The following is a 21,364-nucleotide window of genomic DNA, read 5'->3' on the forward strand; positions in this document are numbered from 1 at the left end:
TGAGCTGGGAGAAGAGGGACAAGCTTAAACTCTATGGGACAGTTTGCATGACACGACAGCCCATCATGGGTTATTTAACCCTCAATGAGACATGGCACCTGCAAGCTGCCATTATGAATATGCAACCTCTCATCAAGGGATTGCCATGTCATCTGAACCCAGCCATCGGGGGTTATGAGGGGCTTGTTGTAGGGTTATGCAAGGGTTGTGCACCATGGCTCACCGTGGCTTAAATGGTGAGCACCATGTTGTGCGAACTGAATCTATGCAGCTAGAAAGATGAGACCTTTAAACTATCTTTTAAGCAGAGTTTTCAACCCCTGACTATCAGGATCAAGGAAATGAAGACAGAAGATGGCAACAAGCAGAGTTTTTTAAGGGGAGGAAATGAGTTCTCTGTAGAAATGTTTCAAAATAGACATTGCTCAAAAAAGCCATATGGGATTTTTGGTCCTGGCCCAAAATAGTAGATTTCTGGAGGATGGTAAATGGTGAAATTATGAAAATTGTAGGCGTTGAGCTCTCTTTGGGCCCACTGATATTTTTATTTGGATATGTTAAAGATATAGTTCCAACTGATTATGTGGAAACGATTATTCACTTACTGACAGCTGCATGTATGGCAATAAGCCATAGGTGGAAGAGAGTTAATCCTCCAACAATTGATGCTTAGTGTATGATGGCTTGAGATATGGCCTCGATGATGAAATTAACGAATCTGATTAGAGTCAGAGAGGGATGATCAGCAAATCATTTTTCTATAGAAAAATGGAGTCTCTTAATTTTATATTGGAACAATAAAGTACAGGATTCAGTACAACCTTATTTATGGTTAGGGGCAATTTAACTGGTATGAGTATGTTTATAACTCTGTTATCATTTATATTTATGAATCAACATAAAATTAAATGTTTTCCTTTATCTACTGGGCATTTCCTCTGTAATAGCAAAATAAGTATTTTTTTTTTTTTTAATAGAAATTGTATTTCTGGGAGTTGGCAAAGACAAACTTATATGAAGTTACCTACAGACACTTGTTTCTCATACAAGAGTCCATAGTGAAAGAAAGAAAGAAAGAAAGAGCCTTCAGAAAGCCTCAATAGTCAAGATACTGGCTCTGGCAGATATTTGCGGGGAGGGAAAAGGTGCCAGCCCCTTAAGAACTTTGATCAACAGTTTTTACAGTTCTGTATCTGGAAGGGTAGAAGCCCAGCAGCTGATTTCAGAGAACTGTTTCCCATCTCTTTTGGGAGACACTGGAATTATTGCCTCACATCCTCAACTTGTGGTAGATACAAAACAGACTAGGTAATATTGATTGAACATACATCTGCCAGCGAGGGCAAACACACTTTTGAGCTGCCAGTTTCAGGCATAATTGGAAAGTATGCCTGATGGAAGTGCTCTGAAGAGTTGAGGTACTCTTCTACCTGAAGAGATTTCTTCTGAAAAGATGTTTATCTGGGGCATAGCTCAGTCTAGCATGGGCACCGAACTTGCCCATGTGTAGGATCACCCTAAGATTCAATAGAACCCTCTTCCCAGCCCACTTCTCAGCATGCATGAATTCATGTAGAGCAGACCCTTATGGGCATCAGGAAGTCTGCAACATCTCCTATATCTACCAACCCTCCCTCTCTCCCCAGTATAAGTCACTCTCAGATTTCATCTAATGGCTACTTATAGCACCATGAAATGATCTATTTCTCTTATCTCTCATTTTCTATTATCAAAATAGCAAAAACTCTTAAGTTTGCTGTTAAAATTCTGCTTGAGGAAAAGAACCTGGAATCTGGCATCTTGCTTATAAGCTTTAAAAGTTGGGAAAGGGAAGGGGGTCAGGTAGGGCTTCCAGTTAGGGGATAGGGCTTTCACTCAGATTGGTACTCACCACCACCTGTGAGTACTTTAGTACTTTAGTTTGTCTCACTAAAGTGCCAACAGAGCCACATCCTCCGCTATAGGAAGGAAGCATGTTTAAATACACATTGCCTTTTACATGAATTATTAATACCGATATATCATAATTTTCTAGACTGAGAGAGAATACAAGACGATACCATTTGTTCTATACTTTAAGAATGTCTAGAATCCAAATCAAAGCAGCTTGATGCTGTGCCAGTCTAACACACGCATACAGCAGTATGCTTGTATTAAGTGCACTTGCTCTCTTTTCACAGCCCTATTTAACCTGTTGGTTTAAAGCCTAATTTTTTGCAACTGTAGACTATGTTGCCTTCAGAAACTGCAGTGTAATCTAACAAAGTCAGCTTTTTGATGTCCCTTCAGGATCAAGTTACACACATCAGTTGTGAGGAAAGAGATTTTTCACTTCTGAATTCATTACTACTGTATGCAAGACACACCCCATGCTGTCTGCCCCACACAAATTAGACTTTTGAAACTCCATGGGATGCTTATTTTTGTTTATAGTACAGCACTGTGTCCCTGGGAGCTTTCCAGACATGTAAAAGCTCTCACTGCTTAGGCGATAAAATTCACCTAGCCTACACTGAAGTATATAGAATATATTTTTTCAGGGTATGTCTACACTGCAAATTTAATCCCGTTTCAAATCTGTTTAAACTGCTGCAGCTCCCAGCCAAACAATCTTGGGGGCTTTTGCTTTGTGAAGGAGATAGGAATCCTCAAAGAATTTACACCATCTCAAACTGTTGCCAACATTCTTTGAGGGACGCTACAACCCTTAATTAAGTGTAGAGGCCTAAATTTGCATCATCCGAATTTTCATAGCCACATCTTCAAAAAATAAAATTCCCACACTCCTTTAAGTTGTAATGCAGATGTGTCCAAGGCAAAAAAAAAAAAAAAAAGTACAATGAACTAGAATTTCTTTAAACTAATGCCTACATCGAGCATACCAGATTCCTTGCCTTCCTTCATAAACTCACGTTTTGTTTCCAAATGTTACTGTTTTTAGAGGATGTTTTCAAAGCATTCACTTTCAACTGTGATGTCTAAATGTGAACAATATGCTTTAGATCTAAAGAACCATGAGTGAAAAGAAAATAGCCACTACTGATGTCCTGCAAACACTTCAAGGAGTGCTATTAGGTAAGCAGATCACAATATTTGCGTTTAATTTCACTTTTCTCACACAACATTCTAGAGGAAGATGTAAAGGAGCCCATCCTTGAACAGAAAGACACTTTCTGGGAGCATAAAGGTACCATCAGTTCCAACCCAGTTAGGGATGGATGAATAGATCTGTCAATCTCAGTCTTGCCAAGATCGTTGGTTTCCTGAGGTCAGTCTTGTTCCTTCTCATTTCCGCACGGGTTTGTGATTTAAAAATAAATCTATATGGAAATTTGTACACATTTTTCATAATGTACATGTTAACGTATGCATTATATGCACATTTTTAAGTGTATGCATTTTTGGACGCATGCACCCATTGACTAAACTGCATTTCTGTGCACTTTGGAAATGTACACATTTTTGCGCATCTTTCAAATGTGCACATGTTGAACACATCTGTGGAATGCAGTGCAAGCTTGGAAATGTATGTATTTCCAACCGCAAATTGCATTCAGGTCCACATTCAGGTCTGGGAAGTAAAAATTGTATAAATTGGGGGGTGAAGAACCATGGAGCAAATTTATCACATCCCTTAACCCAATATTCTAGATGAGCTTTTGCCAGCACAGAGTAACTTCTACTATTAGTTCCATGCTCTTGGAAGCTATTGTCTATTAACACCGCCTGAAATGGCATTGGTTTTGCCATGCAACAGTAAATAACTCAGACTGTCATCCATTCCTATTCATAAGTACCTCCTAAGTGGAGTAAGACAACTTCACTCAAAGTTCTATATGTGTACATTCGGTTATTCTTTCCTTTACGTATCATTTTATAGTTATCCCCTTTAAATAATTTTGTTTCTATTTATACAGCTCTCCAGTTTAAGATCACTTAAACACTTAATTCTATCCTCCAAGTTGTTCATAATCTCCCACTTTAATGTAATCTGCAAATATATCATTATGTCCACTCTTCCATCTAAATAATTGCCAAATATATGGGAAAGGATCAAGAGTCAACACTGCCACTTGTAAATGAATTTAATTAATTATTTATTAAAGCAAGTTGTCTGCAGGTAAGCACCATTCTTTTTTTCCTTGAAAATATGAGAATACTATTAGTGTGTGCTAATATCTTTCCTGGTGTCTTCCTTTCTCAAGATGAACTTCAAAAAGCAATTCAGGTTTGTTTTTTTAATGAAAGGGGAACATAATTTACAAGTCACACATTCAAAAGCACAAATATTCTACAAATCATCACGAAACACATTTTAAGGTTTCCTCCTGGAGACATTCCCCTATGAGATATCATTACAGATTTTCAGCAACTTGCAGAACTAATGTATTTTACTAAGGCATTCTAGTTTCAGAGTTCAAACTGAAATATTTGTGCAACTCAGACAAACTCTTTAATGGTTCATTTTTCAGAGGTGCAATATTGCCAAGTGTGTTATTGGAAATTTCCCAAAACATTCCCTTTGGACATGCATCTGCATTAATGGCCTGTAATGCCAACAATACACCATAGATTTTACCAAGTTAGGTGAACATAAACCTTTGCTGATAATTTACTTATTTTATTTATTTATTGCATTTATATCCTGCCTTTTTTCCTCTTGCAAGGAACCCAAGATGGCTTACATTATCCTCCTCCTCTCCATTTTATCCTCACAACAACAACCCTGCGAGGTAGGTTGGGCTGAGAGTGTGTGACTGGCCCAAAGTCACCCAGTGAGCTTACATTACCGAGTGGGGACTAGAACCCGGATCTCCCAGCTCCCAGTCCAACTACATCACACTTGCCACTATACCACACTGACTCTACACTACACCACACCATGAGGTGGGAAGCACTGTCCATGGTTTATCCAGCAAAACTTTTTAAATAATGTTTTAAAATGATCAAATGTGCAGCCATAAAGATAACATATTTGACACATTTTAGAAAAAAAATTCCAGAGGAGTAGCCATGTTAGTCTGTTGCAGCAAAAACAGCAAAAAATCTTGTGACACCTTAAAGACAAATTTATTATGCATCTGATTATGTTGACTGTAGTTCACAGAAGCTTACGCCATAATATTGGTTAGTCTTTAAGATGCCACAAGACTTATTGATTTAGAAAAGTATTTTTTCTTATTGTCCCTTTTCCTAAAGCTCTGGGATTGGTGGGAAAAAATCAGACCCACAAGACCCTAATTCAGATTGCTCACCCATGCATTTATGAAGATATTTTGAGAAATAATGCTAAAATGGATCCCCACACTATATATCAAACATTGCTATTACTTTGCAAAACTCCCTCATACAGTGACAACCTACTAGATGTATTTTGTTCTTACAATACTATCTTTTTTTGTTATAGGCCACTGAACACAGAGTTCTGCAATTGTATCAACTCAAAGAATGCAACCTTGGATTCTTCATTATCAAAATCACTTATGTCCCCGTAGCCAGCCTAGAGCTGCATAACAATACAGCAAGAAAAGCTAAGTTAATCCAACACTGTGTCTTACTTTTCCTCAAATAACTATCCAGAAAGAAGCATGCTTTTAATGTTTCCATGTCCTTCATCTAAAGTTCATCTAAAGCAAGACTGTTGTTTAAGCAAGGGAAAGTACAGGGCCAGTGGGCCTGTACTGTGTACATCTGGGCCTTGCTTCAAATTCCAGTTTAGCAAAATGCTCGCCTTGAGTAAATTGAACTGAAAAAGTCTGTTGTAACATGAAAAATGGGAAAAAAACACTGATTTATCTCTCATACTTATTAGCAAAATATATGCAAGAGACTAAAGATAAGAAATTTTAAGACTGCCTTTCAACACTGCAGCTTGAACAGCACAGCAGCTTATTCCCAACTCAAATTATTTCAGCCAGAGAGTCTAGAAAACCATAATTTACCATTTACAGCATAATTTTGACTATACAGAAGCTTGTGCATTATTTTACTTCATTTATTTATTTTATTTATTTACAATATTTATATACCGCTCCTCATCAGAAGATTTCAGAGCGGTGAACAACATAAGAATAAAACAATGGTTAAAAGAGTTTAAAAAGTTAAAACATTTTTAAAAAGACAAATCCCAACGAAGTGGAATTTAACAGCCCATGGCTGGTCAAGCAAGGAAGGCCTCTTGAAAGAACAACGTCTTCAGGAGGCGCCGGAAAGAACACAATGTTGGCGCCTGCCTGACCTCTAAAGGCAGAGAATTCCACAGGAAGGGGGCCACCACACTGAAGGCTCTTCTCCTGGTAGACTCCAACCGGGCCATAGGTCCATGTGGAACCACCAGGACCATGCCTTCTGATGACCTCAGTGACCGGGCGGGTTGGTAGGGAAGGATTTTACACCCCATCCTTTAATCTGGCCTCAAATTCAATGAATTCAATTTCCCATAATATTCTAAAATCCACCACTTTTCCCATAATCCTGGACTAAATTTTAGATTTTGAACAAGGCCCAAATCCCCCAAGAAAACAAGAATGTGCAAGAAAATAAAGAATCCAAATGAAACAAGCCAGCTTCAGACAGGGAGGCTCTGTATCAGGCCTGTGGAACTGCCTTGGGTTCATCCCTTGAGGAATCATGAGGAATCCCCATGGAGATAACAGTGGGGATGTGGATACCAGGGGACCTTTCCAGCAGTGAGTGGCTTCACATGCCATCCTCATGGAGGTGATGCATGCTTGCAAAGCCAGGGACCTGACCTGTGCTGGGAGGAGCAGCTGCTCATCCCCATACCAACCAAGTCCCTTACTCCATGCTGAGAGAGGCACCGAACTCAGCATGGAGAAAGGCAAAACAGGATGGGGGGGGGACAATGACATCAGTAGGCAAGGCCACACCCACTGACATCATCTGGCCCATGGAGGGCCTTGGTGGGGGTGGTTTGCCCCCACCCCCTTCTAGTTCTGTACCCTTGTCTTAGGGTTTGAAATTGTGAGGTACAGAATTGCAGAACTCTGATCTCAGCAACCCTACAGCAATTGCCAGTAATGCTAGTATTTTATCTCAGCTTATGATCAAAGGAAATAAAGAACTCTACAGATCAAACCTCAACAACCCTTCAGTCACACACAAGAACAGCAACATGTTATTACAAATTTGTGGTTGTAAACATTCTGGATGATTTTCAAAGCCAGTATTCACCAGTATTGCATTCACTCAGACTAGGCCTCCTGTATGGTTGCTAAAAGATCACGAGGGACACCCCATTCATGTTCCAGAATGGGAGAGGGGGCTGTGAATAAAAAAAGAAGAGAGGTATCTTTCAAAAAATATCTACCATCCTGTGAACAATACCTAAGGGAGAGGTGAGAAAGATACTGAAGTGATGTCCACAATTCCAGGTGTTAGACGTACCCTAACTAAATTTAGATCACATCTGCTGAAACCATGACTACCTTGTCCCTTTTATTTCAGTGGTCTACTCTGACTAAATCTGGATCCAACCCAACATGAACAAACTGCAATCTAAGCCACACTGAATTCATGACTCCCTTCATGCTACCATAAGAAGCACAGCCACTGTGAAACGAATTTCAACAGTTTCTAATGAGCCACTTGATACTGTTGTGAAGGTTTGAAACTCACAGAAGCAAGGAAAGGAAAAAGGTCAGGCCTAGAGACCTTTTTTTGTTGGGAGGGGTATCCTTGAGAGGAGTAGGTTCATTTCCCCAGTTAGGTTTCAGTTTCAGTTCCCCAGTTACGTTTCATTTCTTTAAGTTTGAGACAGTACTTTCCATTTTGAGGGAGGAGGCTATAAAGAGAGAGAGTTCCAGTAAGAGCGGAGTCAAAGAGATGAGAGCCTAAAGAGGGAGCAGGAAGAAGCAGCCTAGAGAAGACGAAGTACAGCTAGTGTAAAGGAACTTGAGTTACGCAACTTTTATTTTCTCTTAATGCCTTTAAAATCACTCAGCTCTATTGTGTAAATACCTTTACATGTGATTTGCTTGCTTTAAAATACCAGTAAACTGTTGTGGTTAAACCCTGTGCCTAGAGCATCAATCACCCCATGCCTACAGTCTAAACCCCACATAATTGGAAAGGAGAAAGTAAAAGAAAGGTGGGACTCTAAAATAGGCAAGAGAGCCTTAAGGAGTTGCTCAGGGGGTCCAGGTTATATGGGGAACCTGACAATTATAGAGCTGCCACTGACTTTGGAACACATGGTCATTTTTGTGTTCAAGTATGGTTTTCGGTCAGACTGGTTTGCAGTTTTTCATAGCATTTCCAACTGTACTCTGGAAAAAGTTAAAAGTAGGTCTCAGATCCCCTTCATGGATCACTGCCTTGTTGTGGCGAAGGGGCTTGTGTAACTCAGTGAAGCCATAGGCTATGCTGTGCAGGACCACCCAAGACGGACAGGTCATGGTGGAGAGTTCTGACAAAATGTGGTCCACTGGAGAAGGAAATGGCAACCCACTCCAGTGTTCTTGCCAAGAAAACCCCATGGAACGTATCACAAGGCTAAAAGATATGATGCCAGAAGATAAGCCCCTCAGGTAGGAAGGTGTCCAATATACTGCTGGGGAAGAGCAGAGGGCATTTCCAAGTAGCGCCAGAAAGAGTGAAGTGGCTGGGCCAAAGCCAAAAGGACACTCAGCTGTGGATGTGTCTGGTGGTGAAAAGAAAATCTTATGCTGTAAAGAACAATATTGTTTAGGAACCTGGAATGTCAGATCAATGAATCAAGGTAAGCTGGAGGTGGTCAAACATGAGATGGCAAGATTGAACATAGACATCTTGGGAATCAGCGAACTAAAATGGACAGGCATGGGCGAATTTAATTCAGGTGACCATCATATCTACTACTGTGGACAAGAATCCCTTAGAAGAAATGGAGTAGCACTCATAGTCAACAAAAGGGCGGGAAAAGCAGTACTGGGGTACAATCTCAAACACGACAGAATGATCTCAGTACGAATCCAAGGCAAACCATTCAACATCACAGTAATTCAAGTCTATGCCCCAACCACTGATCCCGAAGTAGCTGAGGTTGATCGGTTCTATGAAGACCTACAACACCTTCTAGAACTAACACCAAAAAAAGATGTCCTCTTCATCATAGGGGATTGGAATGCTACAGTAGGAAGTCAAGAAATCACCAGGATAACAGGCAGGCATGGCCTTGGTGTACAAAATGAAGCAGGACAAAGGCTAATAGAGTTTTGCCAAGAGAACACAATGCCCATAGCAAACACTCTTTTCCAACAGCACAAGAGGCGACTCTACACATGGACATCACCAGATGGTCAGTATCGAAATCAGATTGATTATGTCCTTTGCAGCCAAAGATGGAGAAGCTCTATACAGTCAGTCAAAACAAGACCTGGAGCTGACTGTGGCTCAGATCATCAGCTGCTTCTTGCAAAATTTCGGCTTAAATTGAAGAACGTCGGGAAAACCACTAATCCATTCAGGTATGACCTAAATCATATCCCTTATGAATACACAGTGGAGGTGACGAATACATTTAAGGGATTAGACCTGACAGACAGAGTGCCTGGGGAACTATGGACGGAGGTCCGTAACATTGTTCAGGAGGCAGCAACTCAATCCATCCCAAAGAAAAAGAAATGCAAGAAAGTAACGTGGCTGTCTGATGAGGCTTTACAAGTAGCTGAGGAAAGGAGGGAAGCGAAAAGCAAGGGAGAAAGGGGAAGATATATCCAACTGAATGCAGAGTTCCAGAGAACAGCAAGGAGAGACAAGAAGGCCTTCTTAAATGAACAATGCAAAGAAATCGAGGAAAACAATAGAATGGGAAAGACTAGAGATCTTTTCAAGAAAATCGGAAATCTCAAGGAAACCTTTTGGGCAAAGATGGGCATGATAAAGGACAATGAAGGCAGGGACCTAACAGAAGCAGATGAGATTAAGAAGAGGTGGAAAGAATACAAAGAAGAACTATACAGGAAAGATCTGAATGTCCCTGATAGCCATGATAGTGCGGTCACTGAACTGGAGCCGGACTAGAGAGTGAAGTCAAGTGGGTCTTAGGAAGCTTTACTAAAACAAAGCTAGCGGAGATGACAGTATTCCAGCTGAGCTATTTAAAATCCTAAAAGATGATGCTGTTAAAGTGCTGCACTCAATATGCCAACACATTTGGAACAGTCAACAGTGGCCGCAAGACTGGAAAAGGACAGTTTACATTCCAATTCCAAAGAAGGGCAATGCCAAAGAGTGTTCAAACTACCGTACAATTGCGCTCATTTCACATGCCAGCAGGTTATGCTCCAAATCCTACAAGCTAGGCTTCAGCAGTATGTGAACCGAGAACTACCGGAAGTACAAGCTGGGTTTCGAAGAGGCAGAGGAACTAGAGATCAAATCGCTAACATTCGCTGGATCATGGGGAAAGCAAGAGAATTCCAGAAAAACGTCTATTTCTGCTTCATTGACTACACTAAAGCCTTTGATTGTGTGGATCACAACAAACTGTGGCAAATTCTGAAACTGATGGGAGTACCAGACCACCTTACCTGTCTACTCAGAAACCTGTATGAGGGTCAAGAAGCAACAGTAAGAACCGGACATGGAACAACCGGTTGGTTTCAAATTGGGAAAGGAGTACAACAAGGATGCATATTGTCTCCCTGCTTATTTAATTTATATGCAGAGTACATCATGAGAAACGCCGGGTTGGATGAATCACAGGTCAGAATTAAGATTGCTGGGAGAATTATCAACAACCTCAGATACGCAGATGATTCCACCCTAATGGCAGAAAGCGAAGAGGATCTAAAGAGCCTCTTGTTGAGGGTGAAAGTGGAGAGTGCAAAAGCTGGTTTGAAACTCAATATTAACAAAACTAAGATCATGGCATCTGGCCCCATCACTTCCTGGCATATGGAAGGGGAAGAAATGGAAGCAGTGACAGATTTTACTTTCTTGGGCTCCAAGATCACCGCAGACGGTCACTGTAGCCATGAAATTAAAAGCTGCTTGCTCCTTGGGAGGAAAGGAATGGCATACCTAGACAGCATAGTAAGAAGCAGAGACATCACCTTGCCGACAAAGGTCCGTCTAATCAAAGCTATGGTTTTCCCAGTAGTAATGTATGGCTGTGAGAGCTGGACTATAAGGAAGGCTGAGCACAGAAGAATTGATGCTTTCGAACTGTGGTGCTGGAGAAGACTCTTACGAGTCCCCTGGACTGCAAGGAGGTCAAATCAGTCCATCCTAAAGGAAATCAACCCTGACTGCTCATTGGAAGGACTACTGAAGCTGAAGCTCAAATATTTTGGCCTCCTAATGCAAAGAGAAAACTCCCTGGAAAAGACCCTGATGCTGGGAAAGATTGAAGGCAAAAGGAGAAGGGGACAGCAGAGGATGAGATGGCTAGATTGCATCACCGATGCAATGAATATGGACTTGAGCACACTCCAGGAGAGAATGGAGGACAGGAAGGCCTGGTGTGCTATGGTCCATGGGGTCACGAAGAGTTGGACATGACTTAACGACTGAACAACAACAAGGCCTCAGAAGTTGCACCAGCTGCAAGAGTTCTATGTACTTTTGAATGCAGCTGTCACAGGCAGCAATTGGAAAGGACCTATGACAAGTAATGGAATCTAACACACACACACACACCATGCAAAAAACTGTTCTGAAGCCATTTTAAAAGGTACATGAAAAGAACACTAAAATCTCCTTTAAAATAATTTTTAAAAGCATTACACCTGCACTCATGTAGCTTTTAAAAAGAAATTAAATGTGAAATTTTTCCTTAGAAGTGAAGGTTGCTAGATCCAAACCTGCCCGCAATCTAACTGAGAGAAGTTCACCACCATGTTTTTTTGTTTGGGACTAGAAGCAGCTAGAATTAGGTACTAATGCTGGTCTAGGATTAATGCCACAATAGGGATAAGGGAGGCTTGCCTAGCATCTACTCATGTCCTTTTGGCACCAGTGAGTTCTTTTTTGGTCTGTTTGAAATTGTGATTGAAACTGGTTTTATTCCACTATTGTGATCTTATGACTTCTATTATTCTGCCGATCATTTTTAATTGTTTTGTTAGACTCTCTGGGACTAGCAACAGGGAAGGGTGAGACATACATTTCCTATATACATTGGGGGGGGGGGTGCTCTTATTGCTCTGCAAAAATAGACTTCTGTAAATAGTCAGGACAGATCCCAGTACATAATCCCTATCACCCAACAGAACTACTGAATTCAGCCTGAGTGAGGTAAGAATGCCACCTGCTGGATTCTGGTGTTTCAGGACCGACCTGTTTTGACCCTACTTTGTCTGGCAAGATTGGACATGATCAAAAGCACAGGCTGCTAGTCAAAGGAAGGCAAGATTATCTTGGCTGGAACACTGCCTTATATAAAAGGTACACAGGTTGAATTGTTCAGTAGTTTTGTTGTTTTACTGGTAATGGATTCTCAGAAACGGCTTTAGTTATAGGAGAATCACTCCAAAGCAAGGTGTTTGAAGGGGGAGAAGAGGGAAGACCCAGTTAACTCTAATGCTACTATGTTAGTAAACTGTAAAGGCATTTTGTTTATGCAAAGTCATATTACAAAGGAAACAGATAAAGGTGCTTCACAGGCCAAATATCATGCAATGACCACACCGAAGCACAATGAATGACCACACTTAGTCTACCTTGGATTTAGAAGCTCCTTTTTTCAAAAAGCAAAGAATGCAGTTTAATTATATTACTTGCTCAACATTCAGCTTATCTGTAAGCAATATATGGATACATGCAAAATGACTCCCGGGCTTCCATTTTAGATTGAGTAAGAAGTACAACCCATGGCAAGGCCATGCAGATAGGAGTTACTCAGAATTGAGCCTCCTCCTATTAGGTTAAAAGTGTTGAACCTCTTTTAGCCCAAGGCCTGAATTCCATTTCGGAGAAGCTCAGAGTAAGAAGGGGGCATCAGGCCAGATTTGGACCCTAGGCAGGCCAGATATAGCCCCTGGGCCTGAGGTTCTGCACTCTTGTACTAGGTTCTATGGAATGAAGTTAACAGCTATAATCAGCAATACTATTGGGGGAGGAATAAACCCTGTTCCACTGAGGAACTGTGATGACCAGTAGCAGATTTAAACACTAGCTCTAATACTGTGGTGGTGTTCTTTACTATTTCCCTTTACTTTGTTGCACGAATGCTTATGACTGTCATTCATACATACTGGAAAAGTAAAATGTTTTCCTTCAAAACGTTCTTGTGAAATGTATTAGAAGAGAGAGAGAGAGAGAGAGAGAGAGAACGAACAAACATGTTTCCTTTACTGGAAGAAAGGAATGAAGACATGACTAATTAAGGCTGCTGAATAGAGCAGAATATGGATTACCATGGAGCTTTTGCAAACATCTGCCCTATTTCAGCAAAGAAAACAGGGTATTATACTTATTTATTAACATTTATATACCACCTCATCTTGCTAAAAAGTCATCAAGGTGGTGCTCAACATTTAAAATAAGAAACAAAAACCTTAAAAACAGTTAAACATTAAAGCATTAAAACTACATAATTTAAAGAGCTAAATTAAAAAGATGGGTCTTTATACCTTTTCTAAAAGCCAAAAGAGTGGGGACAATCATAGTTCTTGAAAGAGCATATTCCATATTTTGGGAGCAACACAGGAGAAAGCTCTTTCATGCGTGTCCAACAAACGGGCCTCTGCAGGTACCCATACTCTCAAAAGGGCCTCCCCTGCAGGTCTTAATCACTGAACAGGTTCATAATGAAACAAGCTGCCCCTTCGACAGCCCGGTCATAAGCAGTTTAGGGCTTTAAAAGTTTAAACCAACACCCTGAATTGAGCCCGGAAAGAAACTGCCAACCAGTACAGGCCTTTTAGTACAGGTACAGTATGATCCTGATACTGTGCAGCAGTTAAGAACATAAAGAGACCCATGCTGGATCAGACCAAGGGTCCATCTAGCCCAGCATTCTGTTCACACAGTGGCCAACCAGCTGTCAACCAGGAAACCACAAGCAGGACACAAGTGCAACAGCACCCTCCTGCCCATGTTCCCCAGCAATGGGTGTACATAGGCTCTCTGCCTCTGGTACTGAAGGTAGCACATAGCCATCAGGACTAGTTGCCATTGATAGACTTTTCCTCCAGGAATTTGTCTAACTCCCTTCTAACGCCACCCAAATTGGTGGCCATCACTACGTTAGCAGTCTAGAGGCTGCATTTTGCACCAACTTCAGCTTCCAGACACTCTTCATGGTAGCCCCACGTTGAGCGCATTACAGTAGTCTAAGCACAATGTAATGAAAGCATGGATAACTGCTGACAAGTCAAACCAACTCAGGAAGGGTAATACCTGGCTCACCAAGTGTAATTGTGCAAATGCACTCCTTGCCACTACCACCACCTGAAGATCCAGGGACAGCGTAAGATCAAGGAGCATTTCCAAGCTATTGATCTGATCCTTCAGGAGAGTAACTCTTTCCAGAACAGGCTGAATCCCAATCCCCGAGTCAAGCTTTCTGACCAACAACACCTCCACCTTGTCTGAGTTTAACCTCACCTTGTTGGCTCTCATCCAGCCCATTATTGAACCCAGGCAACATTTAAGACTTTTGACCGCTTATTTGGTATTAGCTGTAAAAGCAATAGAACTGGGTCTCATCAACATATTGGTGGCACCTTACTTCAAAGCTCTGAATGACCTCTCCAGCAGTTTCATGTAAATATTAAATATGGAGGACAAGATAGAACCCTGTGGGACGTCATAGGCCAATGCACATGGAGTCAAACAGTAATCCCCCAGTACCACCTTCTGGACATGACCAGCCAGAAAGGACCAGAACCACTGCCAAACAGCACATCCAAGGACGAGCCCCACCTGGTGGTCAATAAGGATACCATGGTAGATAGTATCGAAAGCTGCCAAGAGGCTTAAGAATCACGGCTGCTAGATGCAATAATGTCTAACCCTGCACCATCTAAGTAGCAGTAAGAAAGTTTATACTTTTAAAAATGAGACTGAAGAAAAATATATTAAAATCACTGTACCACACATAGCCTGTTATATGCTGGCTATTCATCATGCATCTGATGAAGTGCACAATGTCAATGAAAGCATATGCCAGAATAAATGTGTTAGCCTTTAAGGTGCCACAAGACGCTTTGTATTCTATACTGCAACAGACTAACATAGTTACCACTCTGGAAACTATAGGAAAATGATTCTCTAAAGGAGGAAAGGACCCACCTGTGAATTAGAGAATTCTTATGGAGTGGGTTGTCAGGAAACTAGCAATTTGTTTGGAATAGAGTACCACAAAGAACTAAGAGAACGTAACAGTAAGGGAGGGAACCAACAATTATTGCCTAAACACACAAAATGTCTATGAATTTTGGGAATCACTGCCACAGGGCTTTCATCGGTCCTACAAGTAAGAGTGGAAAGAAAGAAAAAATAAAATTGTATAGCGAAGTCCTTACATGAAACTTACCTGTGACCTCATTTTGAAGACTTTCAAACATTATCTGTATGGCGCATCAGTTGTACTCCACTCAGCACAATGAGCTGCTGCCACAATCACACAAGATTGGATTACAAAAACACGTTTTACATGCTCCTCTTCTCTCTTAGAAACACCTTAAGAGCGTCTTTCCTTTCTTCTGTCTTCCTTAGACTCACTTGCCATATCCATTGAAGAATGTTATTTTGTGGCATTACCCACTATAAAACCCTGACCTCTATGCATTCCTTGTTTCACAATATCTACATAAACAGGCAGACCTATTACAATGTCCTCCATTACCACTCTAGCAACCTTTCCCAAACTGTTTCTTCCATATTCAGTATTCACTCTTTATGGGCAAAGATAATTTGTCTTTACTGCTATGAATCACGTTTTGTTTAAAGCCTTTGTGATGAAGTCTCTTTGAACGATATGTTATGTTCTGTGAGAGACTTGCAGCTAAAAATTCACCTGGTGATTTCAGTTCAGCATGTGAAACTCAAGTACACACACAGTGTACCAACTATACCTGTGGTTCCCAGTTCTCCCTCTCTTCACACAAAGAGCAGCCATCCTCTCCTTCCCTCTGATCATGTGGAATTTTTACAACCCCCCCCCCATCTTTTTTACTGGCCTCTTTCCTTCTCTGCCTCTTTCAGCCATCCTTCCTTCCACTTACACCTCAATGACAATGTTGCCCCCTCTTTAGATATCTTATCTCCAGGATCCTGTCTGGAGACTCACCAACTCTGCTAACTCGTTATCTTGTCTGCCTCTTAACTCCTAGCAACAACCACTGTATTAACATTTTTCTCTCATTTAAGGATCTTTCATTTCCCACACAGAAGGTGTACTACTGGACAATATTTTATGTCTCTTCCCCCTCAGCTGAAAACTGTTACCTAGAGTCTATTTCAGCCTTCTCCAACATGGTGCCCTGCAGATGTTGTGGACTTAAACTCCCATCAGCCTTAGCCAGCATGGCCAAATAATCGTGGGAGTGGTAGTCCAAAACATCTTGGAGGGCACCTCATTGGGAAAGGCTGGTCTATTACATGCATTTGATTTCATCCAAAAGAGGCAGGGCTCAGTACATTCCCCTCTAGCCCAAGTTACAGCAAGCTGGAACAGCAATCTAATACAAGTTTGTAAGAAGTACAGCTATAGATTGTGCGCCTCTGAGAAGGCCTGTGGTTTTTTTTAAATCTTGAATGCTGTACTTAACAGTTTTAGCTGCTCTATAAATATTAAAATAATGTGTTGGATGTCCATGTTAAAGCAAGTACAATACTTAGAAGGGAGCAGAGCTCCTGAACCTAAAAATCACAAACCTCTATGCAGCCAAAGATCATTAAGACATGCAGCCTTGCCATCACCCTCCCTCGTAACCTTCCTTCCCTTCTGCCCGAACAGTGCTCACTTCTCTATCCTCCATATGTATAAGACAATTTCCTCCCCTGGATGCCATCCCTAGGAACACCTTATTTTGTGTCCCTGCACTGCTTCTAGTGTGTACACACACGCACGCACACACACACTCAGATCCCCATCACCTTCTGTCCAAGTATGTGGATGAAAATGGAGTGCATGAGAGAAAACTTCTGTTGTGATTAAGGAATAACTATCTAAACTCCTTTTTTTAATTTTATTTCTACTAAACCTATATATGCTAGGCTTTGAATCTAAGTTATCTTGGATCAATATATGAAACTATATTGAACATATCCAATTCACTACACTCTTAAAATCAGAGGGTGTCCTGTTCCTAAGCCCTCTATGTGATATCCCACACCTCCCATCTGCCAGTTCAGTCCACAAATCACTTATATGTCTTGCCTCCCAACCCTCTGCAGCATGCTGCGTTCACTTCCTAGGACCTATGCAAAACTTTTCTTTCAGCCAACACAACCTTCAAGGGTGGACAACCTGCAGTCCTCCAGGTGTTGTTGGATTCCCAATTCCTGTGATCCTTGACCATAGGCCATACTGTCTAGAGCTGAAGGGAACTGGAGTCCAACAACATCTGGAAGACAACAGGTTGCCCACCCCTGTTTTACTTCCATACAGTCGCTCAACTGATTTTCAGCATTCCTTGACAGTTTCTCCCCATCATCAATTAGAATATTTGCAGATGATTGGGGACCAAGTGATGCAACAACAGCTTTACAAGCAGGCAGTTTTTAGTCCATTATGTGAGATTCTCTTCCTTGAATTATTGGGTGATGATGAGGCTCACAAGTCACTGTTTGGTCACTAATATATAGAGTAATTAGGAGATGGACAAGAAAAAGTAACACTGTCACAGGATTGGGACTACACAGAAGAGGTCAACTGTTATGGCAGGATCCATCTTCACTGCGTAATACCTACTTCCATTCTTCACTTCTTCTCACTTGCCTTAGAGACCTATCCTTCCACATACATTGACAAGACCTGTAAGGCCTGTCATGCCCATATTATCCTTGCGCTGAAATCCGGAAAGATGAAATGGTAAAAGCATGTTCTTTAGGAGAATTTAAACCCGATATGTTAATCTTATACAATGCAGGAAGGCCTTGTTAAGGCAAACAAATATAGAACTTTCCCATACAGCTGAAGGAATGAACAAAGGCTGAAGCTAAACAGATGCCTTGCTCTTAGCACCAGAGACACCATTACCCCTCTGATTTGGCAGACTATCCTCCAGCTCCCTCAGAATAGCCTCATCTCCACCCAAAGACCCAAAGTACACTTCTATTACAAAACATGCTCCCTATTCCAATTCCTTGAAAGTTCAATAATAAATGCCAAACCCTTTCTCTCACCCTTTTCTAAAGGAGTCCCACTGTTTTCCGGAGATATGTTTGCAAAAAAAAAAAAAGAGCTCTATGGCATCTTAAAGACCAACTAGTGTATGAAAAGACATAACAAAATAGACTTCAACAAGCAATATGCAAGGTACACATTCCTAAAGCAGTAATACAATACAAAAATTAAACTTAGTGGAACATAAAGGCACAAATAGTAAATAGTGTTTGAAACACCCTTTACTTTTTGTTCCATAATCATTATTTAGACCATTAGATAGCACTCATTAACAAGTTTGACACTCAGTTTGCAGTTTCTCAGTCTCCCAGTCTTTTTAATTTAAGGAGAGTGACCTTAAGGTCAGAGATAAAATGCCTGGGGAGAACACAGTGTTCTCCCTCTAGTTTCTATAGGTTTCCATTTACTACATCCAAGTTGCATCCATTCATTCCGTCAGGGAGAGACTGCCCTGTTTCGCCTGCAAACTTCATGCATCTGACAAAAAAGTTTCTTACCTATGCAAGCTTGATAGCTGAAGCACTTAAAAAGAAAATGCTATCATTTTTGCTGCTACAAATTCAAAAATAGCTACCCTTCAAGACTTAGGGTTGCTTCTCACATTACACCTTTCCTACACAGAGCAGCTTTTCATGCAGTTTTTGTACTCACATAAGGATGGTCTAATGTAAAACACATGCCCTATGTGAAGGGTACGTGTGTATTATCTGCAGCTTACAACAGGGGTTAGGAACCTCAGGTCCAAAGACCAAGACCAAGCCCAGCACTCCTGGGGTCCCAATCAGGCCCTCTGGGGTCCCAATCAGGCCCTCTGGGGTCCCCCAGATGGCTATGGTAATGCCCTTCCTCTTTCCCTCATCCCCACCCCCTTTCCCCCAACCACCAATCATTTGATTTCCCAGCTTTCGTGATGTTTTGCCCCATTCTAAGAGGTTGAAATATCTCTCATATGGCTTAGTTATTGGGAGCAAAAGCTTTTAAGCTACAAATACAATATGATTATATTTTGAGCCCACCTTCTTCCCTTTGGTCATCCCCCTTTGCCTTCAGCCCCACCCATCACTAAGAACATAAGAAGAGCCATGCTGGATCAGACCAAGGGTCCATCTAGTCCAGCATTCTGTTCACACAGTGGCCAGCCAGCTGCCCACAGGAAACCCACAAGCAGGACATGAGCGCAACAACACCCTCCCACCCACGTTCCCCAGCAATTGGTGTACATAAGCTCACTGCTAGTAGCCATTGATAGCTTTTTGCTCCAGGAATTTGTCCAACCCCCTTTTAAAGCCATCGAAATTGGTGGCCGTCACCACATCCTAGAATGCAGCCCCGAAGAGCTTCTGTTGATTTCAGCCCTTCAGCAGAAATAGGTTCCCCAACTCTGGCTTAGCCCTTTAAAATACACAACTGGGAAGGATCAGGCCTTTGCTGTCATAGGGGCAATAATACACACATTCATCCTTCACAACTGAGGCAGCATATGTGCATTGCATATTTAGGCATGAGAAGAATAGCAGCATGTGTGCTTTACTTACACTTGTATACTCAGTGAAACACATGTGCAATCCCACATGACAACTTTATGTTTCTCTTTTTCCCTTATATAGCAACACATTTAAATATAGTGGTGTAGTGGAATGGGAATTCAGGGGAGTGCAACTCTGGGATTTTTTCAGAGCAGGAACGGTGACATCATCTACCAGAGCACAGACTCTTCCTTGCCCTGGCAAGTGAATGAGGTGATAACGAAGATTTCAAGTTTTTCTACCCTTTGTGACAGCACAGAGGAAGTCAGGGAATGAGTAAAATCGAGCAGAGATTGGATACATCTTTCCTTCGATGAGGTCGTTACTTCACACCAGCAGTTGAAATGGTAATGTTTCTTTACAAGATAGCTTCCATTTCTAAGTAAAACCTAAAGGTTGCATTTCGGCTAGTTGAAGGTATTTTGCTAAAGCTCAGTGTGTTTTACAAGTCGAACCTATGCAGTCAGAAGACTGAAGTCATGTTCACCCTAAGAAGTTGGGCATTACGCTATCGCATTGCTTCTCTTTGATGCGTGCATGTATACGCTAGCCTGACGAGCCCAGCACTTCACATTTACCACTATATCACGTTTTACATATGACTGAAAAGCTTAACGTGCGAGACGGCGAGACATTTTCTGCAAAACCACTCAGTATCCCAGGAGGTGCTTCCTTTTCCACAAGAAATGATACTCCACCACAGCCACACAACAGGCACCCTCGTCTCATTCCAGCACTTCAGTAAGATCTCCGGGCCCTGCAGGCCTTTTAGAACAGCTGACCCCAAACCTATAACCAAGACCTCCTGCGAGATGCACCTCCTGTGGTGACAGAGGCCCCCCTGTCGCTCCCCCCCCCGACTTGCTTCCTTTCCTCTACCCTCTCCAACTCAGCCCCTTTCTGCCTGCACACTCTGCCCTTCACTCGCCTCACCTCGGAGGCCTGAACCCTGAACCCCGAACTCCTCCCCCAACCCCCTCGTTTGCCCCTCCTACCTGCGCGGGCTCCACGCTGGCCGGCAACCCCTCGGGCAAGGCCTGGAAGAGGAGCAGAGCCATTGCACCAAGGAGCCTCCTCTCCATCCCCCCCACCCCCCGTTCCCCACCTAACTTCACCCGGCTACTGCGAGTCTGGCCCGTGAACTGGAGTACCCCGGGAAGCTTACCCCACCCATGCTGTGCTTCCCATTGGACAGCAGGAGGACCTTCCTTTCTTCCATTGGCTTTCGCCGCTGCTATTTAAAATGCAGCTCCAGAAACGGGGGCATGGAGAGTAGGTTCCGCCCTTCTGGGCGACGATAATGGAAGGCGTTGGGAAGCGGCCATGTTAAGTGTGGCGGAAATGTGCTTGGATAGCGAAGGGCTCCCTGCCAATTTTATCGAAGACATTTAAAGGGACAGAGGATAGAAAACCGACGAAGCGAGGAGCGTTTAGCCTCTTTTTAAAAATATCCAGCCTTCAGCTACTGCGGTGGGCAGAAAGCGAGAATTAACTCTTCGCTGCAATCATTTGCACACCTACGCTGAAGTGAGACCTA

General features: G+C 42.0%; 1 protein-coding gene across 2 annotated transcripts in view; it reads right to left on the bottom strand.

The window, feature by feature from the left end:
* WBP1L (WW domain binding protein 1 like) overlaps window positions 1-21,161 on the bottom strand; it is a 69,797-nt gene extending 48,636 nt beyond the window's left edge. The window contains exon 1 of one of the 2 annotated variants that reach the window (XM_084846444.1): window positions 20,993-21,161. In XM_084846444.1, coding sequence (XP_084702570.1) covers window positions 20,993-21,046 — 54 coding nt within the window. In that variant the 5' untranslated portion in view covers window positions 21,047-21,161. Of the gene's footprint in view, window positions 1-20,822; window positions 20,965-20,992 lie in introns of those variants that run through there. The other variant, XM_084846442.1, reaches the window with a different exon arrangement.
* Between the last annotated feature and the right edge of the window lie 203 nt (window positions 21,162-21,364).

The sequence above is a fragment of the Heloderma suspectum genome, chromosome 3, assembly GCF_057233095.1.
Source record: "Heloderma suspectum isolate Gila_16-S chromosome 3, 16-S_ref, whole genome shotgun sequence".
NCBI lineage: Eukaryota > Metazoa > Chordata > Lepidosauria > Squamata > Helodermatidae > Heloderma > Heloderma suspectum.